We start from the raw sequence: 26,909 nt of genomic DNA, 5'->3' as shown, positions 1-26,909 counted from the left end.
GTTGAGATTCTTCATCATCAGCTGAGCTCCTTCATCAGCAGTGGAGATGGGGAAGGGCCTTGAGGGGAAGCCATATGAGGAGTGGCTGAGGTCACTTGGCCTATTTATTCTGGAGGAGACTGAGGGGACACTTCACAGCAGTTTACCTCTACCTGGAGGGGAAGCAGGACAGGCACTGATCTGATCTCTCCAATGACCAGTGACAGGACCTGAGGGAATGGCCTGAAATTGTGTCAGGGGAGGTTTTAATTGGATTTTGGGATAAAGTTCTTCACCCAGAGGGTGGTTGGGCACTGAACGGGCTCCCCAGAGAAGTGGTCACAGCACCAAGCCTGACAGAGTTCAAAACACGCTTGAACAATGCTCTCAGGCACATGGTGGGATTTTTGGGTTGAGCTGTGCAAGGCCAAGAGCTGGACTCAATGATCCCTAAGGGTCCCTCTCAACAAATTCCCTAATTCTTACGCTAGCACACCAGAACCTGTCCAAGCACTCCTGCGAAGACATATCCAGGGCGTTCCTCCTGCATCTAGTTCCCTCACCTTTCGGGAGCGAAACAAAAGCCCGAAAAGAAGAGAGCCTAAGCAGCAAAGCCCCGCGCCTGACCACAGCCCGCCCGACCGGCCGCGGGCTCCCCCTGACGCGTCAGTCGTCACTCGGCCCTGCCCCGGCGGGACAGCCCCGCCCCGGCTGAGGCGCCGCCGCCGCCCGGTGTCCGCGGGGCGGCATGAGGAGAGCCGGGGGCGGCTGCCGGGGCCGCCATGTCGCTGCTCTGCGTGCGAGGTGAGCGGGGCGGCGGCGGCGACGGAGCGGGGGGACACGCCTGGGCAGGGTTTGGCTTTGTCCTGGGTGAAGTGGGTTTCAGCCTCCCTGGAGCAGGGGCGGGCGTGCCGGTGCCTCCCGCCCGAGCCGCGGGCGGCCGCGGCCCGGGCCGCCACCTGCACCCCTGGGCCGGAGGTGCCGCATGGCGAGGGAACAGGTACGGGTCCAGGAGCGGCGGTCCCGGCCGGGCGGGTCCGGAGCCCCGGGAGGAGCCGTGGCTGACTTTGGGAATTGGCTCGGACACGAGTTGAATCGCCCAGTGAACGGCGCGGGCAGGAAGCAGGTTGCTGTCACTCCGTACACTCGCCTTAGAGCGTGCATTGTTATTTCGCTTACATTCCTAATTACCTCCTCATCCTGCTATCGAGCCTCGTCCCCTTGCTGAACAGGTTGTGGGAAGCCGGCACTTTCTCTGCTCAGTGGATTATAGTGCTGTCTCTGGTTTCCCGTTTCTTGCTGCCTTGTGCTAAAAAATAATGATAAAGAAATCCGTGGGGGAAACCATCTGCCAGCGCTCACGCTACTGGGACGTGTCTCCCTGCACTGAACGCCGCGGTCACCGGGCGTCCCCGAGCGCAGCCGTGCCCTGCGGCTTAAAAGTATAGTTTTAATGTTCTCAGCTCCTTTGCCAGGAATGATAAAAAAACTGACACTGCTGGCAGTTCAGCTCTTCTTTTACACACACGGGTTTATTGATAACAGTGCCTTATCCAGCTGTTCGTCACTCTTTTGAGTCAAAAGCTCTGTGTCGGTGATGGTGTAAGATGCCCAACAGAGCATCTTGAGATGCGGTTTTTTGGGGAGAGCACTGCTTTTGGGGAGTGTTTCTGAATTAAGTTTTAGCCCTTTTATTAAACACATACTGTGTTTAAGGGCTTAGGAGAGGTGCACAAATACAACGTTTATCTTAAATATGCTTTTTGCACACTTATGTGTATACTGTGAAGTGCAGACTTGTCTAGCCCATTTTGAAGGTTTTGCCAAAATCTCTTCTTTGAAGTGGAGTCTTACTAGCCGAAGGATGCCTATGTGTATTACGGCGGTTTTTTTATTCTTGTTGGTGGTTCATCCTCAAAATGTTTTCAGAGTGTCCTTTAAAGTAATGTGGGTTTGATACCACTTGAAGCTGATTGTCTTAAGAATGTATTTGCATGCCTTTCGTGAGGAATAGCGAAAGAACCCAAACTGAATGACTGAGCTGCTGCAACTGTCTTCTGTTTTCAACTTGATTTGTAGAGTTTTTAGGACAGAGGCATTTCAGGAGCCTGGTGTGCTCTTGTGTTTCCTTTATTCTTTGTTTGTGTGAAGAGCTAAAGAAGAAATTTGAGGTGGCTGGTGACTTCGTGTGAAGATTTACTGTGAAAATTTTATCTTCCATTTCCATCTGCTGTGTGAAGACAGTAGAAGACACCAGAATTCATTTAAATGAATGATACTGAACAACTTTATTGTAAGATTGCAGAATGTAGTCAATTTACTAAACGTCAAGAAACATGTTTTCTGAAATAGGCAAGACTGAAAGGATGAGCTGATGAGCTCTCACAAGAAGCAACCATCTAACATGATATGGAAGTATGTTGAGGTGAAGCAGTGTGAAAAACAAAATAGATACCAGGAGTGGAGATAAAACAACCGGGGAGAGGAGGCAGCTTTATTGTTAATTTTTAAAAAAACCCAACATAATGGCACTTCTCTTGATTTTTTTTTACCTTTCCACTGAAATGAACTAATCTTGTTGAGACAGCAGTGATCTGTTAGTAAGAAAGTTGGAAAAGCTGTTTTTTTTTCTATTTAAAATGGTACACATATAAGACTACATAGTAGTGTGGGGTTGGATGGTGTAGAACTGAGATTAACAAAGAAAGACAACAAAAACCCCCATGGAATAAATGTAGGTGATTGGGACACTGTTAATAGCATCTGGATTGCAGTTTTATATGTAAAGTAAAATGTGGAAAAAGCCGTAAGTGTCAGCACCACAAGAAGCCTGCCAGTCAGAAGGATAGTGTTTTAATTTATTGGTTTATTTTCCACCCCCCTTGAATTGTGCGCATTAATAGTATTTTAATGAATCGCTAATCTAAAACAGTGCTCAGTGTTTGTGACCAAACATGTCTGGGTCTGCCTTTTTTCCTGAAAGACCAGCTAGCATATGTCTTCTTGATATCAGGTGCTACATTTCTCTTACTTTCTTGGAGAACAAATAATTTTTTGTGTGTGTGTGGTTTTTTTTCTTTTTTCCCCTTTGTTTATTTGTTTTGTTGCTGGTTTTATTTGTTGTTGTTTTGTTATGTGGCTTTTTTTGTTTGTTTCTTTGGTGTATTTTGTTTGCTTTGTTCTGTTTTTTCCAGAATCATTGAGCTGTATCTGCCATAGAAATAGGAAACACCTGACAGAAAATCTAAGCTCAGAGGAATTGTGAGTCTGGGCTTGTCTGCAACAGTTCAGGGTATGTGTGAAATAAGCCAGTGGTAATGGGCTGTTGTAGGAGCAAATTAAGGGCTTCTTTTGAAGCAGGAAAATATGCAGTGAGTGTAAGTGAAGTGAAGGAGAAAAGAAATCCTGAATATTACATGATTGAGGCTTTTAGGAGACTTCTTCGTATTTTGATTGCGCTGCTTAAGTGCAAGAGAGGTTGCATACACTCCTGTTCAGAGCAGCTGTGTCTGGATTATGTCTGATAATCTTCTCTTGGCATAGTTTGCTTTATTAGTTTGCATTTAGTGTTGTATTTGTGAAAATAGTACATATTAAATAAAACTAATCCCAGGGAAGCAGTCTAGTTTTTTTTACATCAGTCTTGCATTGATAACTTTCTTGGCCTTCTCTTGTAACTGTTGATTTTACCCCACATCTAAATTAGATAAAATTTATTTTCCTGATCTTTCCTGTCTCCTGACTTGGTGATGGGAATAACTGCTGTCTCAGCGCAGCTTGCAGGGGTCATAACAAAGTGGACCCTGCTGAGGCTGGATCACTCTGTCACTGGCTCTGTTTATCATGGTCCTGGCACATCGTTCATGCCCTTTCACCTGCTCACTTTTATTGCATCCTTTGTCTCCAGCCCTTGCTGTCTCAAGACTGATGGCTCTCTTCTTGTTTTTCTCCTCTCTGCATCATAGCACCTTAAGCTGTATCTTCACTGTCACTCTATTCCAAAGTGTTTGACCTGACTGGTCCACCTGATAATTATAATGCCAAAAATGTTGGCAGTGGGGTTCTTCCCTTATCCCTGTGTACAGTACCTGACTTAGTCCCATAGAGATCATAGTGCTTTTGTGTAATGTGCCTTTATCTTGGGGCCTGATATCTGTGTGAGATTGGCTGCCAGAGTTACATGGAAGAATGATTTGGGTGAGCTCTTGCACTCTAGAATATCATGTTGACTGCTGTGTGAAATGACATTGTCTGGAGGTTAGGAATGATATTTTTTTGTTTGCCTAATGTTTATCTTGTGGCTGCACTGAAGAATTAGAAGAGCTTGTGACATTTTGGTCAAAACAGCTGGAGTGTTGGAATATCATTCCAAGAACTTAACTGTCCATCCCTGTAGTACCAGAAAAATTTGCATTCCAGTACTGAATTGAACTGTGTTGACATCCAAGTGAAGGAAGCAAAGAAGGAAAATGGAAATGGATGTTAATGATAAAAGAAATGAAAAAGAAATGAAAACATGTTCAATCTTGCGATGTACTTAAAAAATACCTTTACCTACAAGTGGCCAAGTGCCAGGAACTTCTCTTTAAAGGATTTTTCCCCTGTCTTGATGTAATGGCCTCAACTTACCTCAGTGTTCTTTGAAAGACTGAATGCAGTGCCTCTGGCCTGCTGTTATGACTCTTCTGAAATGGTTGTGGAATTGAAAAAAAAACATATCCACCTTTTTGTAGGTCAAAATTATGAAGAATTGAACGTGAAAAGTAGTAGCAGAAATGCAAGGTTATAACACTAGGATATTAATATAACGTAATGATTCAGTTACAATTTGCTGTGTGACTATTACAAACTCCATTTCTCTAGTTGACCTTAGTCAGGAAGTTACCAGTGTAGGTAGTGTTGGAGCACAATGATGTGCATTAGAAATTTGGGTAATAAGGCTAAGATAGAAGCGTTCTCTACTAAAAGAGCATTTTTGTGTTGAGAGTTAAGCTTTAGGTTTATAAAGGTGTAATTGGAAAGAGCTTTTTAAGATTTCTAGCTTTTTCTGTTGCTCAGGAAAACCTGCAAACCATGTCTGGCTTTTGATGCACGGGTGATCATCTGATTTCCAGTTTAAAATCCTCACCCTTTCAGCTTTGGGCACAGTTAGTGCAAACAGTGTGGAATCTACTTTTTAGGTATTTAGAGGACTACAAACTACTTGAAATCTCCCTATATTTCTCAGTGGGATGACGGGAAGGTACAGAGATGGATCCTGAATTTGAATAGTGTCTGCTTCTGTCTTGCTCTCAGCAGACTTCTTCAGTGTGAGATCTGCCAGGCTTAACTTGTTAAAGTTGTTATTAGCATACTCTTTTAATATGCAATAAAGTGCTGCATTTAATCTAAATGCTGAAAGAACCTAATTTTAAACTCTTAACTGTCCAAGATCTAGTTGCAGCTTACACAGCAGCAATGAAAGTCCAAGCAAATTAAACTGCTTTTTAAATCTAGGACCTTATTTCAGTCCTTGACTTGAATGCATGTGAAATGCGTATGTCTGATGGCAAATCATCTTCCTATATATCTCCTTTGAAATTTCTTCCTGGTTATTTTTTTGTGCCTTGTGGTCAAATATTAGTTTGTGTTTTGAAAAATACTTTAATCACTCCATAAAAGCTGTTCTTGCTGCTCTTCCAAGAGATCTTGAACTGGAGGGATGTGTCTAATACCTCTTTCTCTGTTGCTTTTTTGTTCTGATAATTCCCTGTGTGGTCTTGCAAGCAGATTTGGGGCTGTTCTGAAAGTGTATAGGGTCTTCACTAACTCTGCCTCTTTCTTATGTTAGAGCTTACTGGTTAATACCTGGCATTTTCGTTGTGTGGAAGTGTATGTAAGCAGTTTGCTGGTTTTGCCTCTTGTTTGACAGAATGATTTCTGAAGTCAGGAGTTTAAAAGGTTTCTCTTTAGCACTTGGATTTGCTTTTCTTTGCTGCCTTTACTTTCTGACGGTACTTCAAAAGTTTGTTTAGTAGTGAAATTGCATTTAATATTGTTGTGTTGATCTAATCGTTGTTAAATAGAGAACTGAAATCTGCTTTACTTGTATTGTTGGTGTGTGCTTATCTGTGCCTGCTTTAGCCATGTTTACCAAGAGCTTTGCTGAAGTGTTGTTTTGCTTGTAAACTGTCACCTATAAAATTTGGCAGATGATTTCTGTGACATGGATTTCTATTCCACAGGTATATCCTAGGTGTTTGGATCAGCTCTCTTTGCATTTAGAAAGATTTCAGATGGATTTTTTTTTTCTCTTAGGCTCTCCTTATACCTGACTAGGCTGCTGTGCATAATTCTGCTTTTATTATTTGCCTTTTGACTGGCCTCTGTGTCCTGCTTGGTTTTGTGTAAGTGGCAAATGCCCAGTTGAAAAAGAGTGAAATATGGCAGGCTTTGGGACAGGAAACATCACTGATCATGGCCAGGCTCTCAAGTGACTCTCTATTACTGTTTCACTGGATACCACCATACTATGTAATTTTTCACTTTATTGAGACACTGTTCTACCCTAAGTGAGTTTTGTGTCTCAGAAAATTCCATGTGTGTACAGTTTGGATCAGTCTTTCCAAGCTGGTGCTGAATAGTAGGCATCTTTTTTTTTTACCAGAACTTTAACTCCTTAGACATTTCAGACATTTGTCTGGAGTGCTCAGTGATCTGTAGGTACCTGACCTCTTACAGGTGTGTTCTGAGTGTCACCTTGGGTGTCATACTCTGCTCTTTTTGGAGCCTCTTTTCTAATATCTCTGGATGCATTTAAAACAAAGGTCACTGGGCTACAGACTACTTCAATTACATGCAAGTTGCAGTTTTTTAGACCTTCTGATTTTTATTACTTGCACATCGAATATTTAACGTTATCTTCACTTGCCTCGGGCTGGAATGTACCCGATCTCACAAGTGCTTGCTTCTTCCTGAGCATGTGGCAGAGGTTTATGGGGTGCTTAATGCTTTTTCACCATCATCAGTTAAATCAGCTGATGAGTTGGGAGACCAATACCCTTGTTGGTGTTTTGTCTCTATTCAGATTTTTTGTTAAGTCTCTTGCTTTTCCGTGCATTTAACTTTCTTCATCTTGGGCCACACAACCTGTGTCAATACAATTTTTTCTTGTATTTTACCATGGCTTTATAGCCCTTTGAGGTGGAGTAGAATTCAGCTGTCCTTCTTGCTTGAGGAGTGGCTTTTTGGTCCCCTGGAAAACACCTAATAAATGATTCCTGAATCTGATTATGATGGTTTTGGTTCATATTTATTCTTAGTCAATTGGTAGTAATTAGTCTCAACATTATGAAATTAACTCCCTCTGAAATGTCCCTCATGTATTGCTAGGGATTGTTTTTGGACAGCCCGTGTTTTATTTAATTTGATCACAGCTGCTGCAGGTAACTATTAAATAATTGCTTTGTAGAAGAAAATGGGAGTGGTGATCCAAAACAGTTGTTCTGCCTATTTAACAGTTGTTGAATTGGAATGCTATTTGCAAGTTTTGAAAAAACTGAAGTAGTACTGGCAGGCATATGAGCTCTTCAGCATTTCTGTGTTTAACTGTCTTTATATGAGTACTGCTGTCTTCTGTGATGAGCAGATTTCAGCAAAATGTATTATGAAATACATTATGTGCATCTATATGTCTATTTCAGCTGGGAAGATCCAGATTTAAAAAAAAAGCCTGAGAAATCTCTGGTTGATAATTTCATTAAAAGATGCAAATGTGATTTACTTGGTGCATCATAAACATTTAATATATCTCTAACACGTTAGAAACATCTAACTCCTTCACCAGGCTTTCAAAACAGGTTTCTTACTGTCCTTTTAAGTTATTTCCCCATTATGAACTTTGAATAATTGAATAATTGCACTTAAAAAACCCAAAATGTTGAGTACCTACAGATCTTAGCAGCCTTTCCCTCCTTGTGTAGCGTGGGGTGCAAAAAATCAGCTGTGGCTAGAGGATCAAGTTAGATAATAAGTCCTCAGCTGAGGAATTTTTTTGACTGATGCTGGTTGAACTTACTAAGCACCATATTATGGCTTGGATTCATGTCCTGCTCTTGTGGAATGTGGCAAGGAATTGGAGCACAGTACTGCCAGGAACGCTGCCTCTGATAGCTACATGTGGGCATCCTAAAAATGAAAGGGAATGCTGCCAACTAATAGTTGTGACTTTGTTTCCTCTGCCATACTGCTCTTGAGTGCATGTTCATCCTTTTGTCAGATGAGCTTTGGACAGACCTGTGTGGGAGGTGGGTCCATGAGTTCACCATGGAACCATAAGCTTGTTGTACAAATCTTCAGTAATTATTTCTTCCTATAGGGCCAGGAGTACCAGATACACGGTGCCAAGGTAGTTTGTCAGCTTTCTGTGAAGAAGGAATTTGACTGCTCTGTAAACTACTACACACATTGTAGAAAAATGTTGTTCCCCCTTTGTACCCCTTCCAAATTTGATGTGTTATTCTTCATTGTAAGATTTCTTTAAAGGCAACCAGGTGGCGTTTTTCAGGAGATTGTTTGGCTTCTTCATGCATGTGGCTTGGCTTTGAAAATCAGACGGGTCATAAATTACTAGAAAGCTGAGATTGCCTTTGTTTTTGGATTTGGGATTTCTGACCTTACCAAAATCATATGCCATTTCATAGATTAATGAAGTCATGGTTTTAAATGAAACTCTCAATATTTTGTGATTTGGACATCCCCCAATCTTGAGCTCCTGATCTGAACCTAAACTTGTAGTGTGTGACTTGAATTTGGCATGCAACATGGATATGGATTGGTAGGAAGGGAAAAATGGACATGAAACAGTAGTTTTATTTCAGCCTTTCCCACCTTGTATAACTTGCTGCATGTGCAGAATTTTATTAGGTTTCGACCTATCAAATTGAGTAAGTGGAGTCTGTGTATACTCCATTTTAGTAGGAGATTTTTTGAGGAGATTAACTGCTTAGAAACTCCATAGTTACAAGGCCAGAATGGCTTGTTGTAATCATCTAGTATGACCCTCTGTAATACATAGTATTTTTTAAATGTAACAACCTAGAGTCTTAACAAAAAAGGTCAGATTTTGAACTAAAATTGATGAAAGATTTTCTATGGTTCTTGGTAGCTTTATGCTGGTTACCATATGTGACGGATTTCTGCTTTTTATGCTGAAATGGTTTATTAGCTTCAGCATCAGAACAGCAGAATCTGGTGTGCCTTTCCTTATGTTGGAGAAGCTATTGTGAAAGTTGTACTCCTTGCCCTTCCAGTACTTAAGGATTGGAAAAAATGGAGTTTGGTAGTCTGTTACTTGAGTAGAGGCAAGTGGGTGTTATATTATGAGTAATTTGACTGTAATGACAAATGTTTACATATTTTTCCATGGTTAAAAAGAGATCAAGACATGCCATGCCCTAATAGATCTCAGTGTTAAATCAGTGTATTGTTACACTTTTGCTTGGTGGCAGGTGTGTGGTTTACCAGAGCTCAAGTGACAGACCTTTTACTTGTGATGTGAACTTGAGTTTGAAGTTACTGTTCTCTATATACCTGACACTTGAGTCAAAAATGTAGAAACTTGCTGAGGCTGTATTGGAGGAGAGTAGCTCGCAACAGAAGTTTGACTATAAATGAGTTAACCCTGTGCACACTTCCTGGGGGCCTGCGTTGGGTATTTCTTTTTCCTCACAGAATGTTGTGGAAGAGCTGGTGCTGCAGATGAAACAGGGGTTACTGGATCCATGACAAGTGCTACAGTTTTATGAAGTAAATAATGTAAAACATTTGAATTAGTAGTATTGAGTTAGTTTTCCTAGAAGATGCAAACACATTTGTGTTATAAAGCAGGATGGGAAGCTTGGGGCTAAAGTGGTGGGAAGGAGGCTGTTAGTTTAGAGGCTGTTCAGAACTAGCCCCTAAAAGGTTAGCAGGAGTCACTGGAGTGGGAGTTATGAGGGGAACAGAGATGTCAGAAGGGCTTTCCTACTCTAGAAAGAGAGGAATAGAGGTGACTGGGAAAATTCCACTGTGGTTTGGTGATGCAAAATTGTAAAGCAGCATTAGTGTGGATAAAAGAGAACCAGCTGGGCTGAAATTGCTTTGGGAAGAGCTGATAAGAGATTTTGCTGTGATAGCACAAGAGGTCTACTGCACGTAGTCCAGGATTTAAATGTGGGAAAAACCCCTCATAACATGGTTAGAACAAAATATTTCTGGGTGTTCTCACTGTGAAAGACTGACTCCCCACAGCAGAGAATATATCCTGTTGGTTGTTCCAGGGGTACAGGGAGCTGTGTTGTGTGACAGTTTCACCATCAGACAGTGATCACAGCCATAAAACTGATGGAGTGAACTGTAGATGTGACTTTGAGAGGCACAGAAGATGCTTCAGGGAAATTGGACATGAAGTGAACTTGGTTTGAATGATCACAGCTGAAGCTAAGTTAAGGCAAATAGATGAATATGTAGGTTAGTAATTGTCAAGCTTCCAGGGAAGATGAAGAAGCTTTCTGGTGAACTGAGGAGGTTGGATACAGAGGAGGGTAGGAAATTCAGGGAAGCTACAGGGGTAAATATTAGCATCTCAAATAACCGAAAAGGCTCCACCTAGGAAATTACCCCAGACCTGATGATTCACATGTTCATTACGTCAGGATATGCTGTGCAAACAGAGAACCTCTGAGAGGTGTGGGCAAAAAACCAGTTTGTAGAGGAAGGTGTATGTTGAGGATCAGAAAGGCTAAGGCAGGGGCTTCCACCTCAGCAGACAAGGTGGCATCTTGCAAGTGGTAATAAAACAGGTAACAGAAGGCACTTTGGTCACATGAAAAGGGGAAACAGCCAGCCTCTACAGGGGGAGGAATCAGACTTCTGTGCATGGGGACAGGGAAGTGTAAAGATGGGCTGGGTTTGGTCCCTGACTATGGAATTGTTTCTTATGAAACTCAAAATGATGCAGAAGCATAGGAGAAAAAATTCTAATATCCTGCATTTGAGTCTGGTAGTCTTTTTCCCAGAGTGCTGAAACTTGCAACATTTTAAATCTGAATTCTGCCAGCAGAAGTTTAACTGTGGCTACAAACAAGCAGTGACATTGTCTAACTGGAGAGGAATAGAAGATGTGGTTTCTGTGGATAGGTGGGAAGATAAAGGAGATGAGTGATAAATGTGGATAAATACTGATCTTGACTTCAAAAGCAGGCAGGACTGTGACAATATGGAAAGTTTCAAATAAGCTATTAGGAGAGAGTAATAAAAAAATTTTTAGACAGGAGGAAACAGTGTGGAAGAGTATCATATGAAGTGTGACATGGGTTTGTGAAAGGAAAATTGTTTGGGCTAGTTTCTTGTTTCTACATGAAAGCATGCATCTATTTGTACTTCTGTAATATCTCACAAATCCTATAGCAGACTTCTTTTTAAATAAAATTGAAATTGGCAAAAGACTTGTAAAGAGTATAAGGAGCTGGCTCAAGCTCCTGGCCAGAGCAGAGTAGCAGAAGCTAGTAATGTTGCTAAGACTAGTGGGAGAAACAGATATCTGTCTTCCACTTGTGTCATGGCAAGAAAGAATACAAATTAGTGTGTCAAAGCTGTTCTTAAGAGAAGTCCTAATTACATAGTAAATTTTGAAGCAAATAAATACAATGCAGGAAGGACTCAGTGACCCCTGAGGAGAGTGAGAATGAAAATGAGTTGATGTTCTATAAAAAAACTGTACACTTAGAGGCAAATGACAAGCATTGCTGAGAAATGTGAAACTTACTGAAAGGAGAGATGTTGGGGAGTCCTTGTGTCTGTGCACCATGCTTGTAAACAGAAGCTGCTGGGATCTGTGACTTGTGTCCATTAAAAACATCAGGAAATTAAACATGGAGTGAGGAAAAACATGGAGAGGGGGAATAGTGTTGACATAAGATACAGAAGGCATACACATGCCATTAATTGAAGTGTTGGGTGAAAAGTAGGAATGATTTTGAATGGTGTAAGTGGTCCAGGTGTTGGGAGAAGCAGCATTAGAGTTGGACCCCTCCAGTCTTGTGATCCTCACTGCATTAACTTGTGCAGTGAGTTACTGTTCTGACAACCAATTGCTATAGACAAACTGTATATTAAGGTAAAATTTTGACATAGTGTCTTCCTTATTTATAAATGTTAATAATAAGGAAAAGAACCTACATGTGAAGGAACTTGCTTTTACTCGATTCATACCTAAGTCTGTTCATTTTGGTTAATGATGCTGATTCTTATTTAACTTGGTGTATTTTCACCTTATTGTTTATGGAGATCCAAATGCAAGCAAGCAGCATGGCTTTCAAGGGAACAGTCTTGAGGACGCTCCTTGTCAGTAGTAAGACCTTCTTGTGATTCAGTTCTTTGTGTACATGCTGTTTTGAAACAGTATTTTGAAAAGTATGGGCAGGTGAATGCTAATGTGTTTGTGAGGTGCAGCTCTTTCAGATGGCAATCTATCTGACTGTCCTATTTCTGCAATTTGTGAGCGTCCTCCAGGAACCAGTATTGTTCGAGCAGTTTGTGAATGGGAAGATTAAAATCAGACTGACAGAGGTATAGTTTGCCAACAGTGTTTTTTTTATTAGATTTCCTGTTCCTGCCTGGAATCTCATTCAGTTACACCATAGCTCATACCCTAACAAGTTCTTCTACTCGTTCTTAATTGTTATAGTCAAACTTATTTCTGTCTCCTAGATGCTAATATTTTCTCTAGTTTGTGAAGGTAAACAAACAGGTAAATATTAAGTAACATAATAATAAGATTTTATTAATATTTTACTTCAAAATACTTTTCATGCTAGACTAATCTTCCTTCATTATTCGGTGTGGAAAACACAGGTGCTGATTTTCCTGGAAGCTTATAATTTACTCTAGCATGGTAGGATGTTTTTGTTTAAAAAAGTATATATAAGAATTTACTGAATCCACCACAAATGTGCTGTTGCTTTGGTTTTGAGTTTGTCTTTTGTTTACTATGCTATACCGCTAAAGTTGAACAGTGATATTAGTTAGCGCCATTTTTTAATCTCGGTGCCTTTCAGGACTAGCTTGTGCTCTCCTCCTTCCCAAGTAGCTGTGTTCCAGTTGGCTGAGTGCTTGCAATCCTGTAACTTAAATCGAAACTACCAGAAAATAGACCAAGGCTGTGATTAGGTGGCAATCACTCCTGGTGTGGTTAGTCAGCAATTCTTTTTCCACGGTGCATCTTGTTTACACTAAGTCTGAACAGGGAGTGTAGAAACCTGAGTCACTGGGGAGACTGTTCAGGTGACTTTTGTTGACAGGAGAAAAGCACAAGCCAAAGGACAAGCACAGAAATGGGTTTGTTCTGTCATTTCTGCTCTTTCCTCTATGGCACCACAGTACTTGTGTCTTCTAGCAGCTGTTACCTTGGCTGTGACCCGGCTGTGTGATTTGACCTAATAACTCTGGCAAGATTCTAGTAATTTAAGTGGCCTTTACCTCTGTGTACAATGTCTGAGCAGAAGCTGCATGTGCTCTGTGTCTTGGAAGAATTGATTCTGCAGAGAGGTGTATCTTTTTTTTAAATAAATACACCTACCCACCCCCCTCAAACCTGAAGAAACCAATTTCTCCATTCATCTGGTTTCTGAATTACTATTAAGGGATTTTTGTTATGTTTGGAGTTTTAAAATAATTTTTGCTCCTTGGGTTTTTCCCCCCCCACTGACACTTTTTATTTTAAACTAGTTGAGCTGTTGCTTTGTCATCAAAGTCAGTTTACCAGCTCAGACTGGCTCCTAGCAGACTTGATACATTATCAGTCTATCTCTTTTCCTGCCTTCTGCTGCAAGGATATGGCTTTCATTATGCATATTTCCTTAGTCTTTGGCAGCTGGAGGCATATGTGAGTTGCAGTCTGTTTTGTTTAAAATTTAGTAGTGTGGGTTTTGTTCCCTTAATCAATTAAGGCATTTCCATTAACTTAAAATAATATATTTCTGCCACTAACTTAAAATAATGTATTTCTGAACCTTGCAGAATTTGAAAGAAGGGCTATTATGCCACTGAAAATTGGAAGCCCCCTTTACTACTCTGTCCAGTAGTACATATCTTATACATTTAAAAATTCTGTAAGATTTGGTTGATGTTTATTTTTTTTTCCACCATAAAGCACAGATTCAGGAGTAGGATGCTGTCTTTTCTGATCATAAAATAGCTAAAAGTTCAGGAGAAGTCAATAACCTGTAGAGAACCCCTTAAGGCAAAGTACTAAAGCACAATCTAACAAAATGTATCTTCTGGGAGAGTCAGACATGCAATAACTTGCTCTAGTACACTGTACCCAAGCTGTTTTTTGACTAATAATACTAAGGCTGCAGGAGAATATTGGAGAGGCGTGGCAGCTTGGATTACTGCTTAGTTCACCTCTTGGTTGGGGAACCAGGTCGCCTGACAGAGCTGTCTGTGTTGCCAGCGTCAGGAGGATTAACCTTTTATAATCTCTGTGATTTGAATAAGAGATTTTCTTCTTGTCCTCACTGCTCAGTTCAAAGCAGCTGCTGAGTAGAAACTTCATGGATCTTCAGAAATGTGTCTGTGTTGGTCAACTCAGAAAGGAAGAAATAGATGTTGCAAGGATTTCTCCTAGCTGTGCTTTTTAGCAACTGATTTAAATGTTTGTAGGTTAAATGTATATAGGTGAATTTAGCTCTGGAATCAAGGAAGTTGGCTAAGTCTTCAGTTTTCTTTTTGTTTGCAATGTGTTTTGTTACACAAATAGTATCAAATCCATTTCTCCATCACCACACTCTGCTTGCCCAGCCCCTTGGAGAGCAAACTTTGAACAAAAGCAGAGTCTTGTAAGCACATAATAACAAAACTTCAGTCTGTGTTTGTTTTCCCACTTCTCAAGAAAAGTATAACTGATCCAGACCAATCACTTGGAGGTGATGCTCACCTGCTTGTGCTAGGTCATGCCAAAACCAGGAGGGATTACTCAGTCAGCTGAGGTGTATGTGTTTGCCCTTGAGACCTGGTGGTGGTAGTAATAAGGTACTTAGCTCTCTGCTTAGAGCCCCACAAAATTTGAAGGATTTTCTTTTGTGTATTGTGGCTGGAGAAGAAGTTCTTCAGTTTTAAAAGAGCCAGACTCTGTTTTCTGTGTCAAACAGGTAGCAAAGCATCTTGAATCTTTGATAGTCCCTTTCTTCTTGACACAGAGCAATATGGGTTTGCTTGTGCTATCTACTTTAAAACATCTAATACTGCTGTCAAGTGACAAAAAATATGTATAGCAAAACTATGAAATAAGGTGTCTGAAGCATGTATTCCCCCTTGTTTTTGAAGAAATACCAGAGTGGAATTCACCTGTAATTGCTGGCACCCTTAAGCATTGATTATGTTGGTGATGGTGGAGGTCTGGGGGTGGTAGAACAGACTGTATGAAACTACTTTCAAAAATGTCACCTGGGTCCTAAGCCTAGGGGCATATTAATTTGTATAGTTGGTATTGCTGTATCATCCTGTCATGCTCTTTTCTGGGAATTGTCTAGATGTTTGTATGGATGAGATACAGGCTAATGGTGTTGTTTTGCAGCCCTCACTCCCATGATATAGTTTCTCTTTATGCAAACTCCTGCTGAAGGTGTAGAAGGAGCCCCTTGGTCTGCAGGGCAGAAGACATCTGGTTTGAGACCCAAGTGCAAGATGTCATCGATATCAAGGTGGTTTTTGGGAGCTCCAGCATCTAATTTGAGCAGTGAGACTGTCAGACTTATTGAAGCAACTGATGTTTTGGGGGCAATGAATTACAAATATGACTGGCATTGGCATGGTGCTGGTAGGGGGAGATGCAGTATCCAGAAGGCAAACATCTGTGGGACAGCAAAAAGAGTCTTTGTGGCACCTTGCTTGTGAATATTCTTGTGTTACTTGTTTGTGGTTCCTTGTGGGGAAATAGGACTGACACTTCAAAGCCTTTTCTCAGTGAAGAAAACCATGTGAAGGTATGAATGGGCCACTGTATCTCAGAGCTCAGGCGTTTGGCTTAGGCAAGAGGCTCTTGAGGTGACAGCTAGGAGCAAAGTGAAATTTCAGGTACATTTTAACATGTCTGTGGGAAGGTTATGAAGGAGCCAAGCACAAGTCTGAATAAGCATGTGAAGATGCTGACTCTTGCCTTGCTAGAATTGACTTGTTGGTTTGCCCTGAGATGGTGATTGTTGTTAGATAAGTTGAAAAGGTGAGTAAAGGGCTCTCTGCAGAGCGGTGTGCAGGCTGGAGACACCTTGTACTCCAGCACTGGCTGTGGGGCTCTGGAGCTAACATTTTGTGCACAGCCTTTAAGGACAATAATGAGATGCATTGTGTAGAGGAAGGATTTTTGTCTGGGCACTGGGAGGCTGTCATTTCAGCAGGTCCCAAAGCAGACAGAAAATGGCTTATGATTCTTGATCATTGTTGTAAGTACTTGAAAGATGACTCGAACTCAGGGGATTTGTCTGTTTTGTGCTGGCAAGAGAAGTGTCCTGAGACTGTGTGCCTGCCAGCTGAACTGGGGGACCATGCAAGCAGGAGAAAGGGGGTTAGATACACTCTGAGCCTGGAAGAGCATCTGCAGTGATGGGAATTTCAGGAAGAGTATTCTGGTGTTGGGAATTCCACTCCTCAGCTGTCATCTTCTCTCTCTCCTGTTCAGGGTTTCACCACACAAGCTGCCTGGACGTAGAAGCTTCTGCACTTTTTCTGGTTCCAAGTGTATTTAATATAAAAACTGGAAAATATTTAATGGGCTGTTGACACTCTGGATTCACTGGCAGTGCAGATCTGTTTCGGGAGGTTATAAAGTTCAAGACCTGCATGTTCCTGGTTTCTTTTACTGCTTCCAGCATCTGATTCTAGCTTTCTTGGCTATATGGTTCATGAATGCACTTATTTTTTTATTTTTTTTTTCCTCCTGGACAGAAAAAACAATAATGTCCTGCTTATTTCAGTTGCTCTTTATCTGAAATCAATTGAATGCTTCCTACTGCCTTTCAGGAAGCTTTTTCTGGGATCAGCTGTAAGTAAACTTCTTGCAGCTTCTACTGCAAAGCAGAAGTTCCGCTAAGTGCTAATGTTTAATGTAATAAAGATTTGAGCTGTGGTTTACCAAATAGCTTATCAATGTTTTAAGCATTTTATTGTTATGATCTCCTGAGGCTTTTTTGGATAAAATGATCTGCATGTTTTAAAATGCTGGATTTCTTCTACAGTTCTGAATGGTCATGATGTATTGTATATATTTTGGCAGTGTAGATCCTGTTCTATGCTAGCTTTTTAGTATAATCAACATATTTGCTTAAAAGTTCAGAGATGAGGGTACTTCTGGGTTTTGGGACCTGTTATTTTGTGAATCTCCTCCCTCCCTTCCTCTCTGTGAACCCTGTCCTAGTTGCTCTACTTCAAATATTGTTTTCAAACCAACAAACAACAGCCTGACCTTGCATCCTGATACTACTTTCCTGAGAAATGCTGGTGTAAGAATGTGGTAGAGCAGTCTGATGTGTGTGTCAAGGAAGGAATCAGTTGCAGACCTCTTTAGTTTTCCTTTTGCATTTAGTCCTCTGTCACAGTTGCCTTCTACAAGTTGGCATAGTTTGAGTTCCACTTTTCCAGTTCTGTAGTTCCCTAGTAAAATTGTTTGTGTTTTAGATATGTTTCATTTTTCTGGCCTAAGCTGTTCAAAACTGCAATCCCCATATTTTCTGCAGCTCTATTTTTAATTTATTTATTTTTTTAAATTTCAGTAGTGTTTTCTTCACCTGCAAATTTGTATTGGTGAAATAGTTCAAGGAGTATTTCAGGCAGGTGAGTTCTTGAGGTATGCAACAAACAAGAATACATACAAAACCCTTCGGTTCAGGAAGTTGAAAACCTGTGTGATGTTAAGTCGGTATGTCAAATCAGATCTGGTAACAGATTAACCTGTAAACAAGACCCAGATGTGTCTCTTAACTGTCTGAATCTGTTCTGTTATTGAAAGTGTTTAGAAGTCTATTTGCATTAACTGCCTAGTACATTAAACCAGAATAGAAAGTAAATTGTCACCTCTTCTGTTGCATGAAATACCTTTTAGAGAAGTAGAACCTTTTAAAAGAAGGCTTCTTTTGCTGATGAAGATTGACTTTTATTATAAAATAACCCCCACAGCTGAACAGCTCTTGCCAAAAGATTTGCAGAGTTTATCTGCTCCTCCAGGTATACTGTGAGAATGTGGGGAATATGTGCAAATGACAGAAAGGGTTTCCTACGCAGCTCTAAAATCTGTTCTGTTCACATTATATAGTAATTTCTGTAGGGATGGAAGAAATTGAATGCTATAAAGTTATGGTGAAAGCTAAGCTATGTTGTACACATTTACAAAGTTTCATGCAAAGGTTGAGTTTAAAAGTGACAGTATTTGCAGGAGGTATGAAATTACCTGCTTCACTGAGGGGGTCTGAATGGTTGAGCCAAATAGTATGTATCTTTCATTTTATAACTGGATCAGCAGGGTGTATTAACTGTGGGCTTGCTCAGGTTTGTGTAGATTTGCCATCATTGTCCTGCAAGCTCTCCCCAGTTCATGTGCATGAAATACTGGGGAATAGTCCAGATATTCAGTCACTGTGCAGTGTTGCTCTGATGTTCATGGGCTATGGCACTAATAGAGATTTAGACAATACTGTAATATATAGCTTTTACATAAAAATGCTAAGTATTTTCTGCTTAGGTTTTAATACTTTGCTCATGAAAGTTCATTCTATACGAGTGAAAATTCTAGCAAGAAACAAATGTTTGATTCAAGTTTAGTAACCAGAAACATGCAGCAGTATCCCCTTGGGACTTAGCTATGAGCCCCAAGTTGTGGAGTATCTGGATTACAGAGAGGAGCAAGTGGGCTGCTCTCTTCCTGCAGGTTGTTTCTCTTGTGTGCATGCAGGGCCTGGATCTTAACTGACCAGAGAATTTACAGAGGAGCAGGGAAGCATCTAGTGAGGTTTGGCAGTGTGGGATGTGTATATTATGTAGTGCTTTCTTGGAAATCCTCTATGAAATGGTGCTGAACCTTGAATGGGAAGGGTGAGTATGTATCCCCTTATCACAGAGATTTGGAAAACCCTGCAAGCAGTCACATGTCCCAGCTGCTATCAGTCACTGTCCAGTGGGCAGGAAGGGTGGAATGGCTGGTAGACAGCTGTTTGTTGGAAATTGTATCATAAATCAAATAAACTTAGTAGCTTTGTGTGTCTCTGTACAGGGTAATGAATTTGTAGATCATATGAGCAGGAAGATGCTAATTCACGTGAATTAGGAAGGATTCTAATTCATTTTCAAGACATCTGGCAATACAGAAATCTCTTGGGTAGATCAATTTGCTGTCACAGACTACGGATTAAAAACTCTCTTTTGCCCACCCCCTTCCTGAAAAGAATCCTTGAGTAATGTGAATAATGGCTTGTTGCTGAAGGAAATATATCTTTTGTTTGACGTGGTTCCCAAGGCCTTGGGAAGGGCAAGTCAATCTGTCCTGTGGGTATTCAGAGTGGTCAAATTGAAGAAAGCTCTTTGCTACATGATTGGAAAATGCAATATGTGAGTGCTTTGTGTTATGTTGGGCTTTTTTTTTTTTTTTAATTTCTATGAACTATTAAAAATTAATGAACTCATATCACATCTATTCCATTTATTCTGGACTACTTATTAAAGCAGATTGATCCCTCGGTTCAGCTGAGGTAAACCTTGCTATCTGGGTTCCCCCACAGTTGTCTCAATCAAAGATGTAATGGATTTTTGAAGGACTGTTTCAAGTACTAAGTCAGAAAAATTCTGTCCTTAGAAGCAACCTTAGTTCTTTGGGCACTTTTGAAAATCTGTGCTATTTTCCTGCTCTCTGCTAGTTACCAAGCAGAGTGGCATTTCACAGTGGCTCTTCCTTCTGGCAGCAGAGCAGTTCTCAGATCAGCCCAGCCTGCCTTTCACATTAAGCAATAACAGAATTTTATCCCCAGTGTACTGTGGATTCAGTCTCAGCTTTTAGGACTGTTGGTCCATGAAGGTATCCCCTGTGTTTCCATCACGTCATTCTCAAACAGAATACTGGGGCATAAAGTACTCTCTTCCCTGAACAGTGGAACAATGTTTATATGTAAACCAGTGGTTTGTTTTGCCTGGCAGAAAAACAAAGTATGAAGTAATGAATGTGACTTAGGTCTCCCAGTGGCCCCTGAGGCTGCAGGAGCCTTTCTGCAGTAACCACCCCAGCTCTGCAGGGCTCTACTGGGAGAAGTTGGAGACTGCTCTGGGCTCTGCAGTTACAGCAGAAGCTGTTGAGGTGCTGCTGAGTGCTGGTGGCTCCCTGGGGCCTCCTGTGCAATTATCCTTCCTTTGAGCTTTTTCAGGGAAATCTCTTCCTTCTGAACATAATTTAACTCTAAATGTATGAGAATGCAGTGGAGCCTTTCTTTTTACACTTATCTCAGGCTGGGAATATCAAGGTGGCTTTGTCTCGTTGAATCTTTGTAGCAGACTTGGAAAACCACCAAACTGTTGTTTTGTCCTGCTTTTCCTTTCTTAGGAATTAGGAAGGGAGGAGAAGAGTTTCATGGCACAGGCAGTACTGCTGTTCTGCTTTGGCACTTGCAATTGCAATTAATGGTGTAATTGATGCTGCTGGGCTTTAATAGGGATAGTGGGAAACAAAATAGTGACTGAATTAAAATCACAGGTGAGGTCGCTTCATGGCCTCTGTTTCCTCCAGGCTGGAACACCTTTTGGGTTCAAGTGGTGGGAAAGAAAAGGTTTCCTCACCCTCACGTAGAAGATGAGAGTGTGCAAAGGCTATGCATGTTTTGATCTCCAGGGCAGGGAAAGAGATTGTGGACTGTCCCTCCTTGGAGGTATTCAAGAACCCTCTAGACACAATCCTGTGCTGTGGGCTCTGGGATGACCCTGGCTGAACAGGGAGGTTGGACCAGATGACCCAATGTGTTCCATTCCAACCTGACCCATTCTGTGAAAGGGTCTTGTGTGTCAGGGTGGGAACTCCAGGGACAGAGCAGTCCTTGTTAAAAGTGCCAGTCTTGAGCCAGTTGCCAGCCTGTCATGGATTTTTATCACTAACTTCCAAGAAGTGAGTAGGAGGCATTGATTTTCTGGCTCTGCAGTGGGGTATAGCTGTTGGTGCTATAGGGTTTAGGCAGCAAAATTGTTTCCAAAGGCTTAGTTGTAGAAAGTTAGGGGCTGGAGCACTGCCTAACCATTCCATCCCTCACAAAAGGCTTCCCCTCCCTTCTGCATGCCTGCTGGAGGGCGCATGGGTGTGAATTTGGTGTGTTGACTTAGTCTTGGGTAGTATTGCTGTGGTCTCTTATTTATGTTGTTTAAGCAACCTTTGCACCTCGTGCTGCATGTCACTGTACACTGAAGTCTGAGCACCTGGAAAAGGTGAGAGAAGCAGAGTGAAATGGAAATATGTATTGATTCTGCTGTTCAGCTGGGGAAAGTTACTGTAGAAGTTAGAGTGCTCTCAGAAACACTGCATTTGTGTTTCACAGAGAGGAGGAAGCTATTTATCAAGTAGCTGATCAGGAAAATGCATTTTGAATGCTCTGCTTTCAGCATTGCATGGCTTTTTAGAAGTGGTAATTGAAACTGCGCCCTTCCATTCTTCTAATTTCTCCCACAGCCCCTCCATGGCACTTTATTGCCCCTGCGAAGCGATGTAGGTTTTGTTCTAGTGTGGGGAGTGACCGGGTGGTAAGTCATGTGCTGGATTTAGTTAGAATGTAATCTTTTGGCCATCTGCTCAGGCACTCCCTGTGTTACATTCCTCTCCTTTGCAAGCAAGTCTTAAAGGTGATCTGGGATGTGCAGGTGTTCGGAACACTTGGGTTCCCTTTAACTGAATAGGACCATGAGCCTGCTTAGGAGGTTTGAGTAGAGTGTTTTCCGAGCCTTGCAGTAATTTGTCATGCCTAATTTTAATTTTCTCACTGGTGTATGTAGCACCTGCTCAGAAAAAAAACCCTATTCACACAGATTGTTTGAAAAATATGTGGATAACAAGGCTTTCTCCTTTGAACTGAGTTTAAGAATACTCTGATGTATGCTCTGCTATTGTTTTTTTGTCCTCCCACAGTGATTCTGGATGGTTTTTTTAAAATTTTTGGCTTGTGTTTTCCTTTTCTAGTCTTAAGGAGTTTGTCTGACCCTCCAGTCCTTTGTAAGTGATAGCTGTAGAGCATCCGGAATCTTGCTATAGCTTCTTAAAAAAAAAAAAAAAATTAGTTTAGTCTAGTTTGGTGGTTTTTTTGTTGTTTTTTTTTAATGGTGTTTTTTTTAGTAAGTTGTAGGCAAGACTTAAAGTTAATTTCTATTTTATGTGTATTACGTAGCACCAGAATGGTGAGAGATTCTTAGAGAGAGGAAAAAAAATCTCCTGATGAATTTGATGTTTACTTCAAGTTTTGTCTGCTTTCTAATAACTCCATGGAATAAATGTATCTCTGATATGCTAAAGTATTTTTTGTAGATTAAATGAATCTTTGTGTGCAGGAAGAGCAGGTGCATTTCTGTGCATCTCTTTCATTAAGTGCTTGCACACGGGAGTGCAAAACACTAGGTCTTGCCTTCCTTTCTAATTTTCTCTCATTTTTATTCCCTCCCTGGTGTCCTGCTCATCCTGTGCAGTGGCGTAGGATCGGCACACTTCGATGTTTGTGTCTGAATGGATGCACTTCGTGTGCTGCCCAGTTTGCTAAGAGAAGCCATTTGAAACTGAACAGAATTTGACATCTCCAGCTAGTTTAAAAATGTTCTTTCCCTAGAGGGCAGGATTACTATGGGATTACTGGGAGTGAGTCAGGAAATACCTGATCTAGACCATTAACTTACTTTGTGTTTAGGTTTTTGCTTTATGGCAATGCAGGAGCAATTATACCTGTAAAACTTGGTGTTGCTGGTTGCTCTAGAGAATAATTTCATTTTTGTGGTGCAAGTTTTATATTATAGAAATGAGATTTTTTAATATAAAAATGTACTGTTACACATGGCTTGATTTCAGAGTACTTTCATGCTGCATCATGTAGCAATGACTTTTCAGCCTTTGCTGTAACACTGAGTAACTAATGCATCAGTAACTAATGTAGAGCTTCAGAACTCAACTTCCAGTCCTTCCTGAGAGCGTGGCATAGAGGAGCTCTAACCAGAGAGAAGGAGCAGGTGTGGGTACAAAAGTTTTCTTAGTAGTGTTCCTTTGGAAAGCTGTGGTTCTTTGTGGCATGGTGTTCAGTGCAGTGCATCTGACCTGCAAGCTCCCTGGGCTGGCAAACAGGCTGGGCCTTAGCAGTGACTAACAACCCATTCCAGCTCCAAATTCCCAGAAATTCAAGCTCTTATATGGGGAATCCTGCAGTCTCACAGCCAGTCCTGGGCGATGTTCTGGGAGCTGCACTTTTGGAATGCTTTCTGCGCACCCCTAGGAAGTGCTTTCCCGTGGTGCTAACAAAATAAAAGCACACCCAAGTAATTTTTCATGGGAACTTTGTGGACATGCTGTGCAGGCTTGCAGATAGAGCAAAAGAATTACTGATGAGACTCCCAGGTTTGTGATTCAGCTCTTAGTTATAAGTTCTATTTCTACAGCTAAAGGTATAATTTATTACATGCTCTTTGTCTAGAGGGATGGTGCTCATTCCTGGGAGTTGCTAAGGATTCAGTTTTTGACATGTGGGTCTTGTGATCTTTGTTTAGTCTGGCTGCTTCCCTGGGATATCCGTGGGATAGCTCTTGCTGAAGCTCTAAACAGGCACCCCTCTCAGCTGCTGAGGCAGTGCAGGGTTTGCTGCCTTTCATCAAAGGAACCTCTGAATATTTAGGGCCTGTGACCACAATGTACAAATAGCATCTGTCTCTTAGTTTGCATATTGGTGCTGCAGAGGCTGTGTCTCTTCTCTCTGTTTAGGAGCCAGTGGCCCTCTCCAGCTGCTTTTTTAGCAGGTAATACCAAATTTCTACACTGGGATTGCCTCTGCTTCCCTGCTAATAGTAGTGGAGCTTGTCAAAAACAGGGAGAGGCCAGTGGAAGCTTCCTATGTGTCCACTGCCTGCTTTTGCCTTTTTTACCCCAGGCACATGCTCTTGTTTCTTTGTCTTTTGAATCTTCCAGAGGAGGAAAGCAGGGAGGTTCAGAGATTAGCTGGTGCCTGCCCACTCCAGGGCAGTATTTCATGAAATGTCTGCTTTTCTGTAGTATGCAAAGGAACCTAGAAAGTGAGTAGATTGTCCCACATATTTTCAGTGTTTAAACAGACTGATTTGGATATTTAAAGGCATTAGTATCTTCAGTCAAGAACACTGACCCACACTATTGTATGTTTTGCTTGTACCATTACGTTCAGCATCAGGAGTGCTTCAGGCCCTGAATTTGGGAGAAAATGAACCAATTTTTTTTGGACCTAAAGGCTTGTGGGCCTTGTCAGTCTAGGTGAAAGCTCCAGCCCTTTTAACAGTAACAATTCCTAATGTACCAGGTGCAGCATTTTCCTTCATGTGGGCGTGCAACTGCCTAGACTGTAAATGCTCGCAAAGGAGAATTTCTCAAATATCAATCTAAATAGACTGTTGTCGCACTGCTGCAGCTCTGAGTGTAATGGTATCAGGGCATTAAAAAAAAATTGTGTTTCTTTCTAGAACTTTCATATTGAAAATTGGACACTGTTGAGCCTCTAATAAGTATTGTCAGCTCTGTTTTCTGGAGGACATTTTACGTCATCAGCTTTTAAATACTTTTGTTCTGTGGTATATCTTGCTTCCTAGCTTTTTAAGTATGTCTTCTTCTTAGGGTTAGTTTTCCACTGGGACAGCTAGCTGGAGCCTAGAAATGTCTTCTCTTAGCGCTTACACTTAGCAGAGAGGATATGAGCTTGCAAAAGGTAAATGTAAACAAAATCTCCCCTAGGTAGACATGGACCTTCTCCATCTGGTGAGATAAGAGCCAATACTGTTTTATGTTTTAACAATTCTATTTTTATATATAAATACTGTCCTGGAATTAAATTAACAGAGTAGAGCTTGTAAAAATGACATTTGAGTTTACACTGCTGTTTGTTTGGCTTATTTAATTTAATTGACAATGTCACAGCATAGAGCTACTTACAGAGCTGCTATTCAGGCTTGATTATTTTCAATTTGTGTTCTGCTATACAGTGTTTGGAGAATTTCTTTGTTTATAAAGAATTGTTCATCTAGAGTGTTTGTAAGTAACTTTGTAAGGGAGGTGGTATGAAATGACATCTTGCTAAGCAGCAGTAACTTCTGGTTGCAGAGGGGTGATGTTGAGATTGCTTTGCATTAGACATATCATATTGCTTTCCAAACATTAAGCCTGCAATTCTTTTTTTAAATGCATCACTTTAGAGAGCTCCCGTGGGGTACAACAGAGTTTTTGTCTCCAGATCTGTTTAACTGAGTGTGAATTTCCAGCTACCAGGACTGTGCAGGGGATGTTGTCTAGTTATGATGCACTGTGATGCTTTAACTCAAAGGAAACTGTAGCAGGAAAAAATCACTGACAATCTCTTATTTTGTTCTTTCCCTTTTTTCTCTTTACAGTCAAAAAAGCTAAACTCCATGGACCACCAGGTAAGTCATGCTCTTCTGCTTCTTTGCAGCAACCCTGGCTCTCTCCCTGCTGTTCATGCTGCTTTCTCCAGTTTTTCTCCACCTCATCTCATCTCCTTCTTGTTCTCCTTAGGAGTGACCTAATCTGCCTTGAGAATCCAGGCAGTTTGAGTCAGTAGAAAACTTGAGGCTGTGACCTGTTGTCACAGTGGTAAGAAACCTCTGTCTGCTCAACATGGCCTGAACAGATGATGAATGAGGAAATGTGCTCCTTAACTGTCACCCTTCCCCACCCACCTGGCCCTTTAGTCTCATCCTGCCTCTTTCCCTGTTCAGAACAGGGTCTGAAAATGTCCACTCAGCAGAACTGGTGTGTGCATCTGTGGGTTTAGTGCCTTCTCAATCCTGACTGAGTTTGCTGAATGGAACTGCAGAAATGAATCTGAATGTGGCAGTCAGTAATGGCTGTGCTTGGAATTAAAATCCCATCCGCTAGGTTTTGTGTCCACAACAGCTAGTCACACCCAGAATTTACAGGCTGGGCAACTTCTTTTCACTGTGGCTTAGAAGCTAGCAAGGAATCCCTTAGCAAGTAAATAGATTTATCAATTGAAATTTGATATACAGTTTACAGAAGAATAAGCACTTTTATAAAATTCCTATGAATAAAAACTTCTGGCATAACACCTGTTCAGGTGTTTAGATCTGAAACAGTTGCCCACCTGTATTCATAACTTATTTGTTTATCTTAATTCTTTGGATATAGACATCCTCAGATTATGGCAGAAAACTTTACAGGACTCATCCATATTCCACGGCAGATCAAGATCTGTCTGTGCACCAACCTTTAATTTCCAGGGAAGGAAAACTGAGTGCCCAGACTGGAAGGGAGACAGTATATACTTTATCTTTTCCCCAGTCAAGAGACCTGCTCACAAATGCAAAAGATTTGTCCTCTAGACTAGGTTTAACTGAGCCAAGGTGTGTGGTTTCACTGACAAGCTCAGTGTCCTGGGAGGATGCAGGAGTAAAATAGACAAGGAGAAGTAATGTAGTAATGAATAACTGGATATGTAGGAATCACAGTTCAGTGACTCTGACTCCTTCCTGAGCTTCTGGATCATATAATTTCTGTTTCTTCCCTTCATGTTAGGATATTGGAAGCTAAATGCTGAGGTGTGCTATGGTAACCCACAGCAATGATGCATTAAAATTACACAGCCATACAGTCATAGAATGTTAAGGATTTGGAAGGGACCTAAAGAATCATCTAGTTCTTTGTCACAGGC

At 41.2% G+C, this 26,909-nt stretch overlaps 1 protein-coding gene across 3 annotated transcripts in view; it reads left to right on the top strand.

Annotated features, from left to right (window-relative positions):
* The first annotated feature begins 666 nt into the window (after positions 1–666).
* Positions 667–26,909, top strand: part of UNC13B (unc-13 homolog B) — a 208,002-nt gene continuing 181,759 nt past the window's right edge. For all 3 annotated transcript variants that reach the window (XM_059837153.1, XM_059837152.1, XM_059837151.1), the window contains exons 1-2: positions 667–783; positions 25,612–25,641. In XM_059837153.1, coding sequence (XP_059693136.1) covers positions 762–783; positions 25,612–25,641 — 52 coding nt within the window. In that variant the 5' untranslated portion in view covers positions 667–761. The remainder of the gene's footprint in view (positions 784–25,611; positions 25,642–26,909) is intronic.

The sequence above is a fragment of the Haemorhous mexicanus genome, chromosome Z (assembly GCF_027477595.1).
Source record: "Haemorhous mexicanus isolate bHaeMex1 chromosome Z, bHaeMex1.pri, whole genome shotgun sequence".
Classification (NCBI taxonomy): domain Eukaryota; kingdom Metazoa; phylum Chordata; class Aves; order Passeriformes; family Fringillidae; genus Haemorhous; species Haemorhous mexicanus.
Note: the sequence above shows the minus strand (reverse complement) of the source record. Positions and strands in the feature narration are given on the sequence as shown.